The sequence below is a fragment of the Hylobates moloch genome, unplaced genomic scaffold (assembly GCF_009828535.3).
Source record: "Hylobates moloch isolate HMO894 unplaced genomic scaffold, HMol_V3 SCAFFOLD_1, whole genome shotgun sequence".
NCBI lineage: Eukaryota > Metazoa > Chordata > Mammalia > Primates > Hylobatidae > Hylobates > Hylobates moloch.
In genome coordinates this window covers 175,423,213-175,445,616 of record NW_026652276.1, presented here as the reverse complement: position 1 = coordinate 175,445,616, position 22,404 = coordinate 175,423,213, and the positions used below count along the sequence as shown (strand labels likewise).

Genomic DNA, 22,404 nt, shown 5'->3' with positions numbered 1-22,404 from the left:
TGCCCATAAAAGTTAATTATTTTTAAAACCAAAATTATTTTTTTTTATTTTGGCTGATTATTTTTAACCTCACATTCTACCAGTGTGTTAGTGCCCAAGAATAACCTTTCAGACTCTCAATACTATCTAAGCAAAGGATAGTGCCAGCTGATCTCAAGTCTATAAGTTGTCATGAGAGATAAAATGAAAATGTCAAGGGAATGTTGTGATTCTTACCTCAGAAGCAGGAACATGGTATATAAGCAATTTGCCCCACCATAACACAAAATTAGTGGTAATTTTTGTGTCATAGCTTTTTAAAATTCAGGAAAATACAACTTTTAAAAGGCTGTATGTCAGGATTTGAGCTACTTTACTTCTAAAGTGCTTGATTTTATAAAGAAGAGGTAGATAGGAAAACTTGAAATTTTTGGAAGTGAATGGGAAATATATGCTTTATAGTGTTGAACAATTGTGATTTCCAAAATGAAGACTGCATTCTTTAAAATGGTTCAGCATTCCTTAAAATGGTGTGCTGTGAGCAGCAAAGGATTATCAATAATTCTCTTAACAAAGGTGACTACTCTATTATTAGCATACGACCTAGAAATGACTAATAGTAGCCCTGGGGAGCTGGTAGGGAAGTATGGCTGTGTGCTGAGGGTGTGTTGGAAGATATCTAGGATTTCTATCCTGCATTCAGTCTCTGCTTCTGATTACCAGCCTTTGACATGTGGACAACCTAAAACATCTGAAAAAATTATAAATTTGAAATGAATACTGAATAGAAGAAGCATCAAAAGCATAGAGCTTTTTGCATTTAATCCAAGAAAAAACATATCAATTCTCCTTATATATAAGAATAAGGGCAGAGATGAATGAAAATTTAAAGAAAGAGAAATAAAACAAGATTTTTAATCCTTATAGAGTTGGCTCTAAGGCCAAAAACATACATTAATACAAGCTGTTATTTTCAGATGATAATTGATACATTTGATTTAATATTAAGAATCACTTTTCTATGAAATTTTGATTACAAAGACAATTTATCACAATCGACTTTTAAAAAATAAGTTTAGCAAAGGGCATAACATCCTACAAAAATTAAATAATCTTTTTGGCTACCCAGTGATCTTAAAGAGTATATGTAATCTTCTTCAACTTCATTTAATGTTTACAATTGAAATCACATAATCAGTTTTGGTCAAATATCAGTATGATGCTTCTGTAAATTTATTCACTATTACGGGTAAGTGCCTCAGGAAAGAGATACTTATGTCTACAGTGAGAGAGACAGGGCTAGCATCCTAGGCTCTAAGTAGCCTGGGGTTGACTCAGGAGTTGAGCCATGAATTAAATTTGTGATCCTGGCAAATTGCTCAATCTCTCAGTACCTCGGTATCCTCATACATAGGAAAGGGGTGATAATACCCATCTCACAGCGAGGTAATGAGATAATTCACACACAGTCCTTATGCCAATGTTTTGCTCATTATGAATCTTCAGTGAATATTATCAGTTATTAAAATTTATTTGCAAGTGTGATGTTTGCATTACCCACATTTGTCAATGCAGTGTTTCTCTGATATTAATTGTATTAAAGAAACTGGAGTTTCCCTTTTTATGTCTTCAATTCCTTTAGTTCAAACTTTCCATATATTTTTTTAATTCATTGGATTTTAATATTTGTTTTCTATTTTTTTTCTTTTTAAGGCAATATATATAGTCAAATGGACAGACCTTACATGTGCAATTTAATGAGTTGTGACAAATCTGTACACTTAGGCATTCCACATCCCTATCAGGATAGAAAATACTTCTATACTCCCAGAAAATTTCCTCTCCTGCCCCTCTCAGTCAATCCTCTCTGCCCCCCAACAACAAAGGCAACTGTTATCATATTTTTAAACCATTGATTAGTTTTGTCTGTTCAAGAAATTCAAATGAATGGTAAGTGCATGTTTAATTGTATATGAAACTACCAAAAAAAATTTCCAACTTAACTCTTGCATTAGCAATGTTTGCAAGTTCAAATTGTTCCACAGATTCACAAATATTTGATATAGTCAGTGTTTCATGTTTTTAGCTATTCCAACAGATATATAGGAGTATTTCATTGTGATATTAATTTGTATTTACCCAATGACTCATGAGGTCCAGCATTTTTAAGTGTTTATTGGCCATGTGTATGTTTTTGAAGTGTCTGAATAAGTACTTTACCCTATATAAACTTGTTTTTTATTATCAATTTGTTTCAGAGACAGAGATATATAAAACAATTTATATATGCATATATGCATATATACATATATGTATATACCTATATAAATTGTATACATATACAATTTATATATGTATATATTTATATATACATTTATATAAATATATACATATACAATTTATATATGTGTATATTTACATATGCATATACACATATAAATACATATATATACACCTATATAAATTGTTTTATATAGGTGTATATATGTATGTATGCATGTATGTATTCTGGATTCAAATCTTTGCTCAGATATGTTTTGTGAATATTTTGTAGCTTGCCTATTCCTCTTAGTGATGTCTTTGGTAAACAGAATTTTGTTTTACTTTTGCTGATACCCAGTTTAAAAAGTATTTATGGTTATTGTTTTTGTGTCCTAAGACATTTTTCCTTACTCTGAGGTTCCAAAGATATTATTCCATGTTATATTCTAGAAGCTTTAGTATTTGAGCTTTGACTTTTTGGTCTATGATTCATCTTGAATCATTTTCTGTGTATGGTATAGAGTAAAGATTGAGGTTCATTTTTGTCCATGTTGATATCAAGTTGTTCCTGCGCCATTTGCTTTCCATGCTGATTTGCATAGGTGTCTTTTATAAAAAGTGAAAGATTGTATGAAAGTTAGTTGTGGCTGTTCGTGTTTTACAGTGATATACACAATACCTCCCATGCCACAGTTCCTTACATATGTGACTTCAACACTACTATCATTGAGAAATAGTCTTTGTGCTCTCCTTTTAAAATTGAGTAAGGCTTTCTCATGTTGCAACAAATAGAATACTCTGGAACCAATACCATGTAACTTCTGAAGCTAGGTATAAAAAGGCAATGAAACTTCCTCTTTGTTTGTTTAAATATATGCACTTGAGGCCCTGAGCAAGCCCAAACTACCCAAGTGAAAAGACTCCCTTGGAGAAACCTGAGGATACATGAAGGAAGAGATGCCAGCCAGATCCTTGCTGTGACAACTGCAGCCGTCGTCTGATTACAACTCCATTAAAGAGTACAAACCAGAACCACCCAGCTAAGCCTTTCCAAATTCTTGACCCAGAGAAACTGAGGGATATAGTAATAGTTTTATTAAGGGAATGAGTTTTATGATGGCTTGTTATACAGCAATGGTTATCCAAATTACATTTTGGTTTTAGAAATGGGCACTGCCATAACAAAACCTAAAACCTGTGGCTTTAAAGATTATCTTTTGGCCAGGTAAGGTGGCTCACTCCTATAATCCCAGCATTTTGGGAGGCTGAGGCAGGCAGATTGCTTGAGCCCAGGAGACAAGCCTGGGCAACATGGTGAAACTCCCTCTCTACAAAAAATACAAAAATTAGCAGTGCCTGATGGCTCATGCTTGTAGTCCCAGCTACTCAGGAGGCTGAGGTGGGAGGATTGCTTGAGCTTAGGAGGCCGAGGCTGCAGTGATCCAAGATCTTGCCACTGTACTCCAGCATGGGAGACAGAGCAAGAGTATCTATCTATGTATCTATGTATTTATGTATGCATGTATGTATGTATGTATGTATCTACTATATATGTATAGATACTATATATAGATACATATATATATAATACATAGAGCTAGATGTAAATATATATAGATATAAAAATATATCTTTTGTAGATAGATATAGATATAAATATATATATATATATATTTTTAAAACAATAGAGCTTGTAAGAATTTAAAGATATAATCCCATGATAGTCACACAAAGAGCATAAGGAATACAAAAGAACTTTCTAGATAAGGCTCTGGTTTAATGGAATATCTTATAAATTGACATGTAAAAACTCAAGTGATCTTTTCATTGGATGATCCCTATTTCTCTATCTTCAGGTTTACTGAATGTTGTTCTGCTATTTCCAATCTTTAATTCGTGCAATAAGTTTTTAATTTCAGATATAATTTTCATTACTGGAGTTTTCATTTAGTTTTGTTAATACATTTCACTTATCTATTGAGATTCCATACCTGCTTATTCCTTTTGATATCGTTTTCTTTTAAATTCTTGAACATATTTATAATAGCTATTTTAAAATCTTTGTCTGCTAATGTGAACATCTGCGTCACTTCAATTTGCCTTCCATTAACTGCATGTTTTCCTTGTTATTAAATTTTCCTGTTTTTTTGTATGTCTAGTAATTTTTTATTGTATCTGGACATTATGGATATTAAATTGTTAAGCATATGGTTGATTTGGGTTTTCTTATTTTAAAAATTGTTGAGATTTTTTTCTGGCAGATACTGAGTTTACTGGAAGATCATTTCAATCCTTTTGAGACTTAGTTTCATGTTTTTTAAGGCAGGACTAAAGCATCCCTTACAGTAGGAATAGAACAGCTAAGCTCTTATAATGTGACCCTTGTAAATTTGTTTAAGTTCCTCACAGATGCTTTATATTAGATCTTTGTCAGGTGCATAGTTTGCAACAACTTTCTCTGATTCTGGAGGTTGTCTGTTGACTCAAGCCTGTTTACTCACTGTCAACTGTTGACAGTTTCTTTTGCTGTTCAGATGCTCCTTAGTTTAATGAGATCCAATTTGTCAATTTTTGCTTTTGTTGCAATTGCTTTTGGCAGCTTCATCATGAACTCTTTGCCCATGTGGTGAATGGTATTGCTTAGGTTGTCTTTCAGGGTTTTTATAGTTTTAAATAAACAACACCACTAAAAAGTGGGCAAAGGACATGAACAGACACTTTTCAAGAGAACACATACATGCGGGCAACAATCATGTGAAAAAAAACCTAATATCATTGATCATTATAGAAATACAAATCAAAACCACAACAAGATACCATCTCACACTATTCAGTCAGAATGGCTATTATATAAAAAGTCAAAAATAACAGATGCTGGCAAGGTTGTGGAGAAAACGGAATGCTTATACACTGTGGGAATGTAAATTAGTTTAACCATTGTGGAAGACAGTGTGGCAATTTCTCGAAGATCTAAAGACAGAAATACCATTAGAACCTGCAATCCCATTACTGGGTATATACCCCCAAAATATAAATCTTTCTATTATAAAGACACATGCATTTGTATGTTCATTGCAGCACTATTCACATTAGCAAAGACATGGAATCAACCTAAATGCCCATCAATGATAGACTGGATAAAGAAAATGTGGTACATACATACCCTGGAGTACTATGCAGCCATAAAAAAGAACGAGATCATGTTCTTTGCAGGAACATGGATAGAACTGGAGGCCATTATCCTTAACCAACTAATGGAGGGAAAAAAATACCGCATATTCTTACTTATAAGTGGGAACTAACCAATGACAACATGTGGACACCTAGAGGGGAATAATGCACCCTGGGGACTATCAGAGCATGGAGGTAGGGAGGAGGGAGAGGATCAGGAAAAATAACTAATGGGTACAAGTTTTGATACCTGTTTGATGAAATAATCTGCATAACAAACCTCCATGACACAACTTGCCTGCCTAACAAACCTGGGCATGCAACCTTGAACTTAAAAAAAAAAAAAAAAAAAATGACCCTTGCAGCATGTCAACTGAGTGCCCCAGGTTTTGGTAAACTTTTAAAATTCTGGATGGGCAGAACTGTTATATCATTCAGCACTCCTTGACCTCCAATATTTCAGCTCAATATCTCAGCTCAGCTCACAAATTCCCCGTTTGCCCCAAACCCTTTCCCAGTCGCACCATTGAGTGAATTTTTATTTATTTATTTTTTATTTTATTTTATTTTTTAGAGACAGGGTCTTGCATACAATGATGCAATCCTAGCTCACTACAGTCAAACTCCAGGGCTCAAGCAATCCTCTCGCTTCAGCCTCTTGAATAGCTGGGATTATAGGCATGTACCACTGGTGGTTTCTTTCTTTCATCTTTGCTGCCTATTGCTCAATATCTAAAAATAGTTGCTTCATGTAGTTTATATAGTTGAATAGTTGTTTATGGAAGAAGGTATAACCCAGTACTATTTATACTGGCATGGTTAAAAGCCTTGACTTTGTTTTTTATTTATAACCTAAACCTTACCATAACTGTTAATATTCACTTGAAACTAAGATAAATTTAGGTGAATGACAGAAAATTGAATATATCTATGATTAAGAAATGGAAGACATTCAAATACAGGTTTTAGTTATCGATTATGGCCGGGCAAGATGGCTCACGCCTATAATCCTAGCACTTTAGGAGGCCAAGATGGGCAGATCACTTGAGGTCAGGGGTTCGAGACCAGCCTGGCCAACATGGTGAAACCCCATCTCTATTAAAAATACAAAAATTAACCAAGCATGGTAGTGGGCACCTGTAATCCCAGCTACTTGGGAGGCTGAGGTGGGAGAGTCACTTGAACCCAGGAGGCGGAGGTTGCAGTGAGCCAAGACCATGCCCTGCCCACCAGCCTGGACAACAGAATGAGACTTCGTCTCAAAAAAAAAAAGATTTTAATTATTGATTAAATAAAACATCAATAAATTATATTTAGTAATGTGATCAATTTTTCCAGATAAAAACATCCTAGGTTACCAAAAGATATACTTCCAATTTAAATGAGTTTGATACATATAAATACATAAGAACTCAAAAATATATAAATTGTTTAACTCTTTAATACATGACATGTGTTCTGTACAAATACCAACATATAAGATTTGTAATGGATAAAGTGTGCTAATTCAACTTACTCTTAGATTTGACATCCCATTTGCTTCTATTATTGGTATTTCGTTTGTCTATAAAATGTCATCTTAAAGAGATCAGAGGATATTCAAATTGACAGCATAATTTTTGCCTATCACATTGAGAATAAAGAAGTTTTATTCTCCCTACATCCCTTTTATTTCTTGAGGTATTAATGAAGCCCAGAGTACATCAAAAAGGAAAACTAAAGTAAAAACTATTTGGGTATGAAACTGGACACAGACACACACAAAGATGACCAACCATAATTCATATAAACTTTGCTTTTATATCAAACATTTAAAAACAACTAGCTTAGCAGATTTCATTTCTTAGAAAATTGTTTCATCTTTTTTATATTTTAAACCTTTCACATTGTCTTTTTCTATTACCAAATACGTATATAGTTGAGAACTTGAAGCTATCCTGCTGTCTTAAATTCTTTTTGAAGATACCTTACTGTGTTTTAAAAAAAATCCCCTCTAACTAGGAATAAACTAGTAAGAGTTACGTGAAATTTGTTAACATTTTTCTATTTTTAGGAATTTATTTGTTTTAACACCAAACCATTTATCGCTTGCAGATCAAATTGATTACTATAAATACTGGGCTGAAAAGGGTACTTGAATAGCTTTAGCATCTTTTTCCTCACAAAAATGAGTAATTGGGCTTCATGTTCTATAATTCTATTTTTATGAACTGATGCCAACATAATAAACATTTCACAGAAGTCAATATGCTTTTCTAAAAAGAAAAAATATAGCAATCAAAAAAGACATTTAAAAACCTTAATAAACAATTTAGAAAATATGTATACATTTACCTTTGTAGGTTAGCTTGAGTCTTGGAATATTTTGCTTCGAAGTGCCAATAACTGGAAGAAACAACATGCTCATGCTTAGCATCATCAAAGCAGGAAAAAGGTGAAAATCTTGGCTTCTGGCCTTAAGTCTCTCATCTTTATTAGCATTCATGATGAAAACAATGTTCTCTTTCAAACGGTGTTACTTTAATCTAAAAAAGAGTAAAAAACAAAACTATTAAGGTATCAGCAAACTGACACAGGAACAGAAAACCAAACACCATATCATCTCACTCATAAGTGGGAGTTGAACAATGAGAACACGTGGACACAGGGAGTGGAACATCACACACCAGGGCCTGTTGGGGGCTGGGGGGCTGGGGGAGGGAGAGCATTAGGAGAAATACCTAATGGAGATGACAGGTTGATGGGTGCAGCAAACCACCATGGCACATGTACACCTATGTAAGAAACCTGCATGTTTTGCACATGTATCCCAGAACTTAAAGTATCAAAAAAAAAAAAAAAAACTATTAAGATAGCAATTGGTAGGTTTTCCTCAACCCTCAACTTACTAAATTATAATGTTCTGAATGTATATAGATTTTTAAAAATAATTTCCCCATCGCTCTTGTTTTACTCTTATAGAAATGAATCAGAACTGGGGAATAAAATTAAGGACTGACTTTGCGCAGATGTAGAAATAAATGCACCACAAAAATTTAAACTATTTTGTTATTTAACATTTTTTCCTTGACTAAAGTTGTTTTTGTGTTTTGTTTAAGCAAATATCTGAAGAACCAACTTTTTTCGAAACTTGAATTTTTTGATCAGATGAGACCACTTTCACTGGTAGAAACTTATACGTGCCCTATATCATCCCCAAATGAAAAGATCCACCAACTAAAACACACAAAAGCTGTGATTTTGAGACAAGTTCTCTTGTTTCTGAATTTAGAGACATTTAAAAATTCCACTTAAATGTGAGAAACTAAATTTAATTAGGTCAGGGACCCAGTATAGGTGTTAGGCGTGGAACAATGCAATCTTACCTGAAACCTATATTATTCCACACAGGGAAGTAATGAATAGAAAAACAAATTCCAAAAAAATAAGAGTTTATAAGAGGTAGGAGGTGGTAATTAACTGGGTTGCCATAAAATAGGCTAACTCGGTTGTTTTCCGTAAGATGTAGAGTAAATCAAAACACGTATTCCAAACTAAGCCTGGTAATAAAAATTACAAATCATATTTATTGAGCATTTATATGTACCCAATACTTTTTTAAAAGTGCTTTACATAGATTAAATGATTTAATTTAAAAACAGCCATTAAGGGTGGGTAATTATTTATCTCACTTCACCGATGAAACAAAATTGAGGTACAGAGCTAAATAGTTCTTCCAGGGGTACACGGTAGGTAAGAGATGGATCAAATCAACACATGATCAGGACTTTAGCTAGAGTCTGCTTTCTTCACACCTGTCTTTGGATGCTTTGCATTATGGTAGAATCTAGTGATCTTCAGCTCCTGCTAGAGTCTTCAACTTCTCTTCCATGTTAATTAACTTACTGCTGTCTTACTAGGAAATAGGCCACAGAACCAATAATTTCTTTGATGACAGATTTCTTGGTGATAGCTTTGATCATAATAAAAAAAGCATTAGATTTTAAGTAATTTTCTAATTAGCTAACATTCAGAATAAATATTTTATGCCTATATTGTTTAAAGAGAAGGCCTAATAAGGGTTGAATTTTTCTTAGGTGAGATTAGCTCTTCAGTGTATTAAAATGTCTCCTAGACTTTGAATATCAAGTTTTCAGTTAGCTTAAATCTCAGTAGTTAAGTGAAGTCTTGGGAAGTAAAATAAAATCAAATTTTGATGTGTATTATGTTTATACATGATAAATATTTAAGGATAGACTTCAAATTTTATGCTGAATTTCTTCATGAAATGTTAAATGTGAATGCTTAATAAGTTGTTTCATCAACCATCACATTTCATTACATTCAAAGATACCTATAAGGAATACTAAATTATTCTTCATATATAATCTGTCAACATTTAATTCTTCTTTTAGAAGGTTACTACATATGCAAATAATTAAGTTGATTTAGATTCTCTTTCAATCATATTGTATTAAATATGACAAATATTGCATATTTTATTCACATTTAATTGACATTTCCTGAACGTTTCACCTAAATTAAATAAAATTTGAGAGACAACAGGAATGTCTTTCTGACCAAAAAGACCTACACCATCAGCAGCCCTTTATGAAAATTTTAGTTTTAAAAAATTCAATTATGCTAATTTTAATATATAACACTTATAAAGCCTTTTAAAAAAATAACATAAAGTCCTAAAAATTATATTATTTAACAGCCAGTAGGAACACATTAATGCTATTGCCACAAAACAGTCACTTTAACTGATCTACAGAAAAAAATTTATCAGATTAGGTTTGAATATATGAGTTTTGAATCATTCAATCTCAATGCATTCTTGCAACTTGTTAGTTTTAAAAGTTAGTTTTAACTTGTTCGTTATAATACCAGTATTCTTTGACTTACAGATTCTCCTTAAAAACTTGCTGCTTTTATACAAATTCCAATAAAAGTTTGAAATATGTATATATTTATATGTTAATAAAGATATATTTATATAACTTGTGATAGTATTCGAATATATCTAACATATATTCACTTATATATATTCTTATCAGCCATTGGCATCATATCTAATCACTGACCATTTATAAGGTGAGGAAATGAATAAGATTATTTTTCTGAAGGGAATGGTTGATCAGATGCAATAAAGTACCATAAAATAAATTTAAAATGGAGATATTTATGATATGCTATGCAAGATAACTCAAAGGAGTATCATATAGGCTTAAACAAGACAAGTATACTTTCATGGAGGACAGAGAAAAGAGACTGGAAAAGCAAACAGAGACAGTTCCAGAAAACAGTGAAACCTTTTTAAGGACTCCTGAACAGCAGGGCAGGTTGCATGATAGACTTGATTATACGGCTATGAGAGGGAAGAGAATGTGGCATAATTCAGTGGCATAGAACAGAAGGACACCAAAGAGAATCTTGGGCTAACTCTTAAATTTGGCTCTTGCATATTCTGGTACCTAATACATTAGGACTCAAAACAATGCATATGGTCACTTCGTACTGCCTTTTGGTATTGATCAAGTGTGCTGTTCCACCCACATTCACCAGTGCTACTCCAATCCCATTACCCTGTTCCTTCCATTATTTCTTGTATTCACATTATTAGCAAAGCACTGATATCTGATTGCAGCAGACTCACAGCCACGGCATACAAACATGTATTCTCCCTCCTACCCATAACCTCTAAAAAAAGTGAAAGGTAAAATGAATGCAGAGACTGAGTATATTAAATTTCTCATTACACTTTTTTTTGAGCTTCTGGATATGTGAAATAACTTTTTATGACATGTAACAATGCATGTAATGTGAATGTATGTTTATATACATAGGCAAAAAAGAGGGAACTTTCCATATGTGCATTTTATTAGCAATAATGACCTCGGTGCAGGACATTTCCTGGGAATTAATTACTAGTTGGGGTCATTGAGATATCTACTCCTCCAACTGGTCATTAATCGCTAAGACATGCCCTGTGCCTCTAACGTCGTAAGTTAAGAAGATTGATGTTTTGGTTTTCAATGAACAGTAGTAACACTGTTCCTTGTAACCAAACTCATTAATATTGTTAAATAAGTTAAAAATCAAAGCCCTGCTTTCCTTACTACTAAGACATTCTGAGAAGTGCCTATGTGTGCTGAACTTGTACTTGGAGGACCAAAATAAAGCAAAAATGGTGAAACTGCTGGAACTTAAAATAAAAGCCTTTATATATTTTTCTACTATAAAACAGTCAAGACCTACAATCTGCTGGTCCTGATTCTTTGTTTTTCTTCCCAACAATCCTATAAATTTAATAGTTAATATTTTAATTGAGATAATTTATGGGTTAAGCATCTTGCCAACAACGTCCTCCCTACTCTATTGATATTTTGCTGTCTTCGTGTGTGTGTGTGTGTGTGTGTGTGTGTGTGTTGTGTGCACGTGTGTGTTGTGCATCTGGGATGAATTATGGAGAGAAGTAGGTGTGATTTAACCAAAAGTGGGTGGATTTAGTGAAATGCATAGGTTATACTGCATGCTACTGTCTGTAACAAGCTTGACCTGGAGTCAATTAACTGCATATAATCTATTCCAGATGTTCCCTGATAGAAACAGCACTCTTGGGAATCTTCAGATGTGGAGCCAATAGGGAGTGTTCTGATTATGAGAGACTTTTACACACTGTTCCACTAAATCAGAGATCCAAATGCATAATCTAACCTCAAGAAGGTCTTCTGCCATTTCCCTAAGGAACACAAAGAGTCCAGAACTTACTAGATGGATGGTAAAATTTATTTGAGGAGCAAGAGATATAAAATTTTACATGTGAACTTCATTGATTTGCTTTATTTATTCATATGCATTTGTTCCAAAAGTCATTAAGCCAGGATCAGGTACTATTAGTATGAAAAAATAGCTTTTATGCACGGAACGATGATTAAAATATGTAAGTCTTCTTGCATGAAAATCTAGAACACTTAGATTTAGGATTCTTTCTCAAGTGTGTGTGTGTGTGAGTGTGTGTGTGTGTGTAGGTTGGGGATGGGAAGGAAAGAACCCCTGAATTTTTAATTTTATAAAGAGCTCTTTGTTCTTTATACCTTAGTGGTACATATAAGGTCACTTGAGAATGTTTTTTACTCAATTCAGAAAGCACAAGGAAATATGCCTATCTCAGTATTAAAAGCAATATCTGTATTAACTCACTTTGGCCAAATTGCTGCTCCTATTTTGAGCTATTGTTTGATTAGATGGTTTTCCTGTAGGGTGCACATGACTGATCAATTATTGGTAACATTACTTCTTGGCATGGCTGTGGACAGCACAACAAAAAGGGATTATAGAAAAAAACTTGAAAGCCAAAGAGGTAACATAGGCAAACACATAGAAGCTTTATGTTACAGGGGGCTATTATATATTCCATTGATCAACTGCAATAATATCAAAGTAGGATTCAAGTGGTATGTGAAAAGGTCCACAGGAATAGAGCTTGGAATGCTAGAACTTTCACTTAAATTTATCCTATCCTTTCTAAGTTTCCTTCTGTATATTTTCTAATAGGCATATAAAATATCCTACTACTGTAGTAAGATAGCAAGTATTTGTTGAAAGACTAATTGTCCATTAATGGACTTCACTGTCTTCAGATGCCATGAATTCTCCATCAGTTGATACATTCTAAAGGAGTCTGGAAGGCCATCTGACTCCTCAGAGATCATGAAGAGTTTTATTTGATTAAATGCTAATCTACTCCCAAACCTCTTTATGATGACCAGTGATATTTCTCCACACACCAAACAAATTACGATTATCATCAGAAATTAGTTGTAGAGCTGAGCTAAGCTATTTGTGAGTAAACATAAATTACAGTACCTACATTTTTATTTTGTAGTGGTTTAAACATTATGTTTGCATTCCTGAAATACACTGGGAGTATATTGTTTTATAATCCCTGTTCAACAAAGCAACACTGTTAACATTTTACTTGGGTTTGCATGCCTTATAGCCATGTACTAAGAGCCAAGTAAAATTCTGTAGTATCTTACCTCTAACGAATTCAACAGAAAATAATACAATTGTAAGATTTTAGAATATATGTGTATAATCTCTTAGGTTTAATATTGTGGGTTTCATTTTTTCCTGACCATAACAGTAACAACAAAATAATGTTTAAGTTGTAAAGAAGTCCCAAAGGAATAAAATGCCTCCAAGCTCTAAACTGTTGCAGTTAACACATTTATAAAAATTTAATAAAATACTACTGCAAATAATTTTATTGATACTCATTTTCCTCATCCTAAATCTAACATCAATTAGTTGTTCAAAGCAGCAATTGATACTTACCAATTTGAAGAGTCAAAGAAAGTACTAACAACATCATCAGACTTGACCTTTCTTCAAATCAGATTAATCCACAGCCCAAAGTTTCAATATTTTCCTTTTCAAATTCTTATACCCTTGGGAGCATTTTAACTCATGCAACTTTTCATGACCAAGATAATCTTATAATATGCTTTTGGAAAATTACAGAACATTTTGTCAAATTTTAATGTCTGCACTCAAAACATAAATTGGTTGTTTTTTAAAACTCAAAAGCATCAACCTCAAATATTCTGATACGTGCCTCTTAGGTATTTCTGCTTTTTTTTCTATGAAGAGACTTGAATAAAGCAGAGTAGGGATTATTGAAAATATGGAGGGAAAATTATTATATTTTCTTGGAATAATGAAGTAAGAATTAACTATTTTTATTTTATTTTATTTTATTTTATTTTATTTTATTTTATTTTATTTTATTTTTTGAGGTGGAGTCTCACTCTGTCAACCAGACTGGAGTGCAGTGGAGCAATCTCTGCTCACTCTAAGTTCCACATCCCCAGTTCAAGTGATTCTCCTGCCTCAGCCTCCTGAGTAGCTGGGATTACAGGTGTGCACCACCATGTCTGGCCAAAGTTTTTGTATTTTTTAGTAGAGACGGTTTCACCATGTTGATCAGGCTGGTCTCGAGCTCCTGACCTCATGATCCACCCGCCTCGGGCTCCCAAAGTGTTGGGATTACAGGCATGAGCCACCGCGCTGGGCCAACTATGTTTTTATTATTGAGATATATTTATTTCTAATTTAGTCAAGCCCTTTTATTTTTTAGAAATGTCATTTTTATCAAAACTAAGCAGTATTTTGGCAAATACCCAAAATGTTTTATTCATTCTTTTCTGAAATTCACATTCAGTTATTCATTCAGCTGTTGAATTATATGTTCATTTAATATTTTCCCAGAATTTATAATATATATCTAATATTATAAATATTCTGCCTATGTGAAGAATAAATGGATTTGAATTTTAAAAAATTGATTATTCATAATAAAATGTACAGAATATTCTATTTTACAAACCAAATTAGTGGCTCCATAGTCTCTGTATCAGCATAAATAATTGTGTACTTGGAAACTTGTTTTTCAAATCAATACAGGTATTTTTATGATATATATATTTTTTTCCTTTTTTTTTTTTTAGAGACAGATAGGGTCTCACTCTGTCACTGAAGCTAGAGTGCAGTGGCAAGACCACAGGTCATGGCAGCCTGGACTTCCTGGGCTCAAGTGATCCACCTGCCTCGACTTCCTGAGGAGCTGGGATTATAGGCATGTGCCACTTGTCCAGCTAATTTTTTTTTTTTTTTGTAGAGATAGGGTCTCACTATTTTGACCAGGCTGGTCTGCTCTTGAACCGGCCTCAAGTGATCATCCTGCTTCAACCTCCCAAAGTATTGGGATTACAGGTGTGAGCCACTGTGCCTCACCTACTTTATCATATTTTAAAATATTATCATAGTGTTTGTTCCAGCAGCACTTATTCTAAGGTAAGAACAATTCAGAGATGCACGAAGAGAAGAGCACAACACCTATATAGGAAAGACAGATAAATTTGTAAAACAGAATTTCTTTTTATTTATTGACATGTGTGGTAGTCGTGTTTTTCATAATCTTCATATGTATATTTTAATTTTCCAATTAAAAATATTTACTGAAAAAATTAGTTATGTCAAAGGAGGAAAAATTGAAATTTTTTTGTTATTTAATACATATCAGACTGTGAGATGAGGATTTCATCTTATCATCAAAACAACATACAGAGGTTATAGTTGCCAATATGTAAAAATATAAAAGCCTGCTTATACAAAACCACTTATGTATAGGAAATAGCATTTCAATAAGTTCCTACACTAAGACTAAATTATAACATGGGGTTATACATACTTAGTTTAGAATCTTAGGGTTGTAACTATTGGAACCAGTAAATAATTATGAAGTAATTAAACTACATTTTTGAGATGTATGCTGTAGGACAATATAAGGATTCTCCATACAAATCCTAACTCTTTTATATAAACGGATAAAGAAATGCCATCAAATCTACCAGCAACGCCCATATGTAATAGCAAACTTTTAATCTAAAAAACCTGCACGTAGCAGGAAAATTATGACCTTGAGTTTCATATTCACATAAATTCTCCAGGAACACATGTACTGTTGAGATCAAAACACTTATAATGAGTTAAATGAATCCTATATAGCCTTATTTTATTTTTTTTTTAAAAAGATGTGCTAAATATATTAACACTGTTGCTTTCTTCACTATTTAATGAAACACCTTAGGGAAATAAACACCCTAGGGAAATAGGAGAAAAAATTTAAATAATTTTCTTAAACATAACGCTATCTGGGAACACAAATAGGCAGCATGTAAAAACTTAGCATCACATGTGGAATTTAGGAACCAAGTCTTCATATCAGATCTGAATTTCACGGTATTTGACCAAACTCAGCAACTATTAATAACTAACATTTTAAATTCAACAACTGATGATGACTTATGCAATCAAAAAGGCAGCTTTTCTTTCAACAAATGAAAGAATTGCCCAGCACTCTTAGCAGTAATAGTTATTTAGTGATCCTTTTTTAATATTTCTAATGATAATGACATATGTTCATGCGTTTCATCTTGTTTTAACATGCTTCAAATGCAATTGTTTAACCCACTTGTATTTCTAATTGTGTCATTATAAGGTAAACATTATAGAGTAAGTTTGCACATGCTCATTGTTGGGGACTTCTGGCCCAGAAAAGAGCTGGATGTCTGGAAAATCGTTATCCATAGCAGAAATCTGAATTTTGCTACAAATAATCTACCAGCTTCTACCAGAAATTCAAAAGTTCTCAAATCCCTGACTCAGTAAATATTCCTATGTTCGGTTTAACTCTGTTGAGAAAGTTAAAAATAGCTTAAAACAAATATATAAGTTTTATAAATAACTCTTCTGGGACATGTCAAAAGCATAGTAGCACGGTGGTTAAGCACATAGGCAAAAAAGCCGAGGTCTGTCACTTGCTTTCTGTTTATCCATGGGCCAGTTACTTAACCATATTGTGGCTCATGTTTCTCACCTGAAATAGTGGATAACAAGGGTATCTGATTCCTTCGTTGTAAGGACTAAGAAACCATGATGTAAAGCACTGCACTCTGCCCAGTACACAGTAAATGATCCATGAGTGTTAGCCATTTAAAAATCATTATATTCAATTTGTCTTAATTTTCTATTAAAACTCGATTTAAGAACAAGAGAAAATTACGGTTTTAAAGACAATTCATGATTATCTGAAAGTACAATTACAGTTTATAAGGCCTGTAAAGCAGAGTTTTCAGGAAAATACTATATAACATCCAAGAGTATGAAAGCAAATGAAGAAAATAATTTTAATTCTTTGAGATCATAAACACAAATAAACAAGCAAGCAAATAAATTTCATTTCTATAGTTTAAAAGGGGAGAATCAAAGTGATGGTTTGAATCTGATTATGAAGGACATAACATAATTGTATCTGGAGCACCTCTAATGCTACTCATTTAAATTAAATCAAAAAAGAGAAAATAACTAAATACTTAATCAACAATAACTTCATATAAAACTTTAAAATCAAAGTAGAATAAACATTGGTGAATATGTATAGTACTTGACTTTAAGATTTTTACTTGGATTAAAAAGACTAAAAGAAGTATGCTTCCCTTAGTGCCTTCTCCAGAAAGGATACTAGCTTCTAAAGGGGAAAATAAAATTTAAAAATCTTGCGGATCCTGTGAAATACAAAGATATAGTACATTCAATGGTATATTCAAAGTATAACAATAATGTATGTCTGCAATTCAATATATCCTTTGTATTGAATCTTAACAGGTTGTAATTTAAAAAAATTTATGCATCTATGAGACTTAATTCAGTGTTCTAGTTTCCATTCCCACACCTAGTCTTTAGTTTTACAACTAGTATAGTATGGTTTAAAGGTAGAAAGTTTTTTAACAAACTCTTTATTAATGTTATCTGTTTTCAGCTTCCTTTAAAATTTATTCTTCCTAATTATGATGTCACTTAGGAACCTCACATAATTTATATTTTATTAGTTGCTGACCATTTTTGAACATATGCCTGAAATTATTTTAGATAGTTAATTAAAATAATTTTTACATGAAAAAGAATCATGTTTAAAAACAGCTATATTTTGTTTATGATCAATTTTTGAAACTATTTTTACTTACATTAAAATTGTTGTTTTTACCAAGTATATTTAGAAATCCATACCAGCTTATAAAACATAGTTTTGATCAAATTTCATTTATAATACCCTGTGATTATATATTAAACATAGCAAAACTTTCATATATAGCAAGAAAACAAAAATTATTTTATTGACTATGGAAACTCATAAAAGGGTGAAGCAATGTCTCCTAACTTAAAACATGGCAAAATTGGATATCATATTGAGATTGAATTAGGTTTTGGTAGGTTAAACATAAAAAAATACTTTTAATAACATTTTAAACGATTTCAGATCTTAAACATGCCAGTATTATTGGTAACAGTTTTCAAAATTACTATATTTGTAGCATACCAAGAGTTGAAGTTGTCTCTGCCACAGATTCAAAGACTACTGTATATCTTAGAACATCTTAATATTTCTGGTGGTTCTAACATGAACTATTAAGAGAACATATTAAAAAATACATATTTGCGTAAGGATGAAATGTTTCTCTAGCATGAACTTTACTGTCCTCAAATATAAATTAATATTAAAAATTAATGTCTATTATATAATTCCAAATAACATAATAAAATGTAGAAATATCATCTTTTAATTAATACAAGTTTTATACTATCTTTATATATGCCTTCACATGAATTTATTATATTTTAATGTATGACTTCATAACACTCTTTTAGAAACATTATTTGATATACTGGACATGCAATATAGAAGCATAATATGGATCTTATTAAAGAGCTTCTATCATTAATGCTGAATTCATCTCTTTAACATTCTCTTAATATGTATAAGGGAGCAGTTCCTGGACTAATATATTTGTGTTCAGAAAGTAACTTGCAGTTACCCGGTGCATACGCAATGCATATAGAATGAGTTGGGGTGTTGTCTTGTGATAGTGAGACTAATAAAGTGCCAGAAATTTCAGCTTCTTTATCAGGCAGCCACATATTTATAAAAAACCTCTCCGGTCTTCCTATGTAGATATGTTTTCTTTCTTTCTTCTTTTTGCATGACTGTTCTGTTGAAGTAATGTGTTGAATATTTGTGCTACTAATTTCCCCTCCACCTTTATCACCCTCCTTATCTAGTTCTCTATCAACATATTAGTATCAGTTTCTGAGATGTGTTTAGTCTCATCCTTATATCCTCAGCTACATCTTAACAACTGGGCTTACATAAATGTTAAAAAGTGCCTCAGTCAGGCTAAGCAGGGGATTCCTGAGTTGAGCCTACATACAGCTGCCAATGGATATTTCTCCATTTTTATTTTTTACATCTTTCCCTCTTGGAGAAAACATAATACCTTTTACTACATGATCTCAGAAGTTGACTTGAAAGCTAGCACGATGTTCTAAAACTAGCACAACGTTCTGAATTTTTAAATACAGAGTTCAATTCAGATAGTCTCTGAAAATCCTCAATAATTAAACTTATTTGTTTTTACGGTGTGTTATAGCAACTGATACAAAATTCTTGAATTTTCCAGGGATCGCTCAGCCTACTGGTTAAAAGTTCAGGCTCCGGCTATAAGATGGTTTGGTTGTAATTTCTATTTTGTTACTTATTAACTTTATCCTCTGAAAGAATTCACTTAATTTCTCTAAGTCCAGTTTCTGCATCTACGAAATAGGATTATCAGTACTTATCAAATATTATTGTTGTGAGAATAAAATGAAATAATGCATGGAAAGCACTTAGTATCTTCTCTGGCACATAGCTAGCTCTAACAAATGTTAGCTTAATGGTTTTCCATTTTTACGTGGACTATGATAGCAAGTATTTTCTAAAGATAGTAAGTAAATATGAAACTTAAAAGGAAGTCTGGAAACTCCCATATTCTCCTATCATATTTACAAATGTGTTTGTATAATTTGGCATTAAAATTCTCAACTCCCATTCCACAGTGTACATGTTTTTCAATGCACAATTAGATAAGGTCCCTATTGCAGCATTAATAATACATTATTTTCCTCTGAACTTCTAATTCATTGGGCCCCTATGCACTGCCAAACTGAAATCCTAATAAAAAGAACATACTTAATTGCTTCATTGGATGTGGAAATTGTTAGACTATACAAAATAAAAGGCAGAATGAAAAATATTTTTTTAGAATTTTCAACTAGAGATTACTAAATATGTTTGAAGAAAAAGTCTATGAGGGAGGTCTTGGAGCTGATATAAATGCTTAGAGATGGTTTTGACAGAAAGCCAACCTAAAGTTATTTTTGAAGTCTTATTTAGATATTATAATAACCAAAAATGTTTATGCATATCAAGAAATTTAGTTTTAATTACAACCTCTGTACTTTTTTAGAGTATTCAAAACATGAGTTGTTATAGCATAATAAAAATCACAGTTTAAAATATATTTCCAAGTGATAAGTAGATCATTCCCTAAATCTTGCAAGATTTTCATTTGTACCTTCCAGAACAAGCATAATCTCCATCTACCAAAACATGTACTTTTACTTGTTTTGAACCACATGAATTCAGGACATCTATTACATTTACCACTGTATCCCCAAAGCTTAACACAGTCCCTGGTATGGAGTCAGATGTGAGTATTTATTTATTAAATAAATGAAAGAAGAACTCAATCTCCTCTTTGCTTCACCAGCCCACTTCTTTGACATACGATGGAGAAGCTTTTCAAATCTTTTTACAGCATCCTTATGCGTAATATCATAAAAACTCAAAAACCTTGTGTCTCCCCAAGTGTCCAAGGAACATATGGGAATGTGGGGACTAAACTGGAAAGAACTATAGATGTTGTAAAGATTCATACCCTCCAAAATGGGAGGAATAACTGAGCAACTCAGGGACATTCTTTGTAATTCTGGGTATCTTTTTGCAAGTTTTTAGAACCACATTTTTTTTCTAACATCACTTGAGAATATCCTAGAAAACCCCTGTGTGTAGAGAAGGGCCATGAGATAATGGTAAGAATTTGAACTATGGAGTCAGACAGGCTGGATTATGAATTCCAGTTTTACCATTTCCAGGATAAGATTTTCTTTGAAATTTAGCAGGTAACGGCAACTTTGCTATGTTTTTGCATTTGAATTAATGTACTTTAAAATCTGTATCTACATAGCACTTGCAAAATAAACAATAGCTATTATGACAATTATTTCTTTCTTTTTGATACAATTATTTCTTATTATAGACTAGGATAGTTCCATTCCCTCAACTGGGTATGGTTTGCCCATGAATCATGTTGGTGCTTATAATTCAGAAGTGAGCAAATGCTCATTTAACTATCGCAAGAACAAAAAACCAAACACCGCATGTTCTCACTCATAGGGGGAATTGAACAACGAGAACACTTGGACACAGGAAGGGGAACATCACACACTGGGGCCTGTCGTGGGGTGGGGGTAGGGGGGAGGGAAAGCATTAGGAGAGATAACTAATGTAAATGATGAGTTAATGGGTGCAGCACACCAACATGGCACATGTATACATATGTAACAAACCTGTACATTGTGCACATGCACCCTAGAACTTAAAGTATAACAAAATAAATAAATAAAAATGAAAAAAAGAAAAAAGTAAAAAGAAAAAAAAACCAATTTGGAAAGTTTTGTCAGGTTTCTGCCTCTTCCTATCCCTGCTGGCTCAGTTAAAAAAAAATAAAAATTTATCATAAGAAAATGATATTTCAATGAGATTATATACTATCACGTTTCTCCTTCTCCTTCTCTCTTCCTGTGAATTGTTGAGTTGTATCCAGAAGACAAAGCATACAATTAAGAAGAATTTAAAGACATATTTGAGAACTATCCATTAAGCATTTATCCTGTCTATACAATTCCCACATTTCTAGAAAATTCACAGCACGGACCTTTTCCTAAATAAATGCACACCCAGATTAAAAAGAGGATGAGAGAGCAATGTCTAAGTGGTAAAATATGCAAGCTACTCAGAGGAAAAATGTAGAGATGTAGAGATTATTGCTATCTTGGGTAAGAAAGAATGTGGAGTTCAATTGTAATAGTGCATGCGTGTGTCCTTTGGAATGTCAATGAAGAGCAACGAATTCTTGATTATAAAACAATGAGAAAAAGATATCTTTCTATCCTTGGCACTTCAATAAATCAGTTTTTCAGACAATGCTTCAGTAAAATTCTTGTACTACATTATCCTCATAAAATCAAGATTTCTCCTTTAAAAAGTTGACTTGTGTACTATTTTACTTAATCATTCAACAAGGGCTGCCAACTTCTAGGGATTATGATAAGCATCAGCATTAAGTATACACGAAACTTTGATTTTCCAAATATTGCATTTGATTTACTTAAAACAAGCTTATATCATCTATCTATTGATCAATCAAGGTAGCGCAAAATGGTAAAGTAACATATTTAAAAAAAACATTTTTATAACCTGTAAATGGTATTTCAAGATTATTTTAG

At 32.6% G+C, this 22,404-nt stretch overlaps 1 protein-coding gene across 1 annotated transcript in view; it reads right to left on the bottom strand.

Annotated features, from left to right (window-relative positions):
* SEMA3D (semaphorin 3D) overlaps positions 1-7,897 on the bottom strand; it is a 123,706-nt gene extending 115,809 nt beyond the window's left edge. Inside the window, exon 1 of the mRNA XM_032761199.2 lies at positions 7,747-7,897. Coding sequence (XP_032617090.1) covers positions 7,747-7,897 — 151 coding nt within the window. The remainder of the gene's footprint in view (positions 1-7,746) is intronic.
* Between the last annotated feature and the right edge of the window lie 14,507 nt (positions 7,898-22,404).